Source organism: Gobio gobio (genome assembly GCF_949357685.1).
Source record: "Gobio gobio genome assembly, chromosome: 10".
NCBI classification, from domain to species: Eukaryota; Metazoa; Chordata; class Actinopteri; order Cypriniformes; family Gobionidae; genus Gobio; species Gobio gobio.
Window position 1 is genome coordinate 35,917,903 of NC_137116.1, and position 1,805 is coordinate 35,919,707.

Genomic DNA, 1,805 nt, shown 5'->3' on the forward strand with positions numbered 1-1,805 from the left:
TAAATGAAAGTTTAAAAAGCCTCAAGTTTGAAGGTTTACATGCCTTATGGACAGAATTCTTAGATGGACAGTTTGCATACACTGTAGAAATTCAATTTGGCCAATTAAAAAATTTAGATGTGACCGGTCACTAGAAAATTTTAAATTGGAGACCTGACAATTTTTACAGTGCATTTTCTCACATTCATCTTTTCTTTACTCTACAGGAAATAAAGGGCAGATGGATAGAAGCACATTTAAAAAGTTTATTGCTCTGTCGTGTACTATCATTATTATTTTCACACTGATTTTGGCATACACAAGCAATTATCCTCTTTACCAATATATGGCTTCTTTATATAATATGCAAAACATCACAGAGGCTTCGATAACGGCCATCAAAGACTCGGAGCAAAAAATCACAGAAGCTTCGATAACGCCCATCAAAGACTCTGAGCATTTCATGGTGTCTGCGTTTATCGACCACAGACTGAACGGGGTCATTCGAATCATCAGCATAATCAAGAGAAACAGTCTTCAGCCACTTTACTGTGTTTACTGCAACACTGTACATGACTGCAGAACTGTTCGGGCAGATGTCCAGATACACAAAGACCATTTTGGCTTCCCGTATGGTGCCTCAGATGTGATTTGTAAAGGTAAACACATGCAAAATGCAACACATGTCCTCATATCAACTAAAGATTCAGACAACAATAATACAGAGTATCTGCCAATAAAAAATCGTGTCATAACAAATACGTTCAAGTTTGACGTCACCATTTGTATCTCCAGCCTTTTTGGCAATTACAACAATGTACTGCAGTTTGCTCAATCTATGGAGATGTACAAGCTTCTGGGTGTACAGCACGTGGTCATCTATAACACTAGCTGTGGACCAGACCTGGAAAAGCTATTAAAACATTATGAAACAGAGGGGATACTGGAGATTGTTTCATGGCCTATCGACAAGTTTCTGAACCCGTCCCTTGGCTGGAACATCAAGAAGCACAAGGGCGATGTCCATTATTATGGTCAGTTAGTAACACTCAACGAGTGCATTTACAGGCACATGTATCAATCCAGGTACGTCCTCCTGAATGATATTGATGAGATCATCATGCCATACAAACACACCAATTTACCATCTCTTATGAAGGATCTCCAGTCGGCTCATCCCAGTGTAGGGGTGTTCCTCGTCAAGAACCACATATTCCCCAAAACACAGTTTGAGGACAGTGGGAAGTTCAAACGAGCAGAATGGGAAAATATTCCTGGTGTCAATATCATGGAGCACGTTTACAGAGAACCTGATCGAAAGAACATTTATAATCCCACAAAGATGATTGTCAACCCAAGGAAGGTGCAGCAAACCTCAGTGCATTCCACTTTGAAAGACATTGGAGGTTTTTACCATGTACCGTTTGATGTATGTAGGATTGTTCATGTGAGAGTACCACTGCAGAGGCATCTTACTAAAGACCAACTGTTTGTAGACAAAAGAGTCTGGGACTTTGAGCAAGATCTGATACAGAACGTTGACCAGACGTTGAATTTTTCAGGTTTGTTAAAGGGATAGTTCACCCAAAAATGAAAATTCTGTCATCATTTACTCACCCTCAAGTTGTTCCAAAACTTTACGAGTTTCTTTGTTCTGCTGAAGATATTTTGAAGAATGTTTGTAACCAAGCAGATAGAGCAACCATTGACTAACATAGTATTTTTTTCCCCTACTATGGTAGTCAATGGTTGCTCTATCTGCTTTGTTGCAAACATTCTTCAATATATCTTCTTTTGTTTTCAGCAGAACAAAGAAACTCTTACAG

The 1,805-nt window shown here is 39.1% G+C and overlaps 1 protein-coding gene across 1 annotated transcript; it reads left to right on the plus strand.

Moving 5' to 3' along the window:
* Positions 1-343: 343 nt before the first annotated feature.
* LOC307132160 (glycosyltransferase family 92 protein C33H5.2) lies at positions 344-1,558 on the plus strand (the record flags this gene model as incomplete). The annotated part of the gene is made up of 1 exon (XM_079826327.1): positions 344-1,558. The coding sequence occupies one exon, from the start codon at positions 344-346 to the stop codon at positions 1,556-1,558; it is 1,215 nt and encodes a 404-aa protein (XP_079682453.1).
* Between the last annotated feature and the right edge of the window lie 247 nt (positions 1,559-1,805).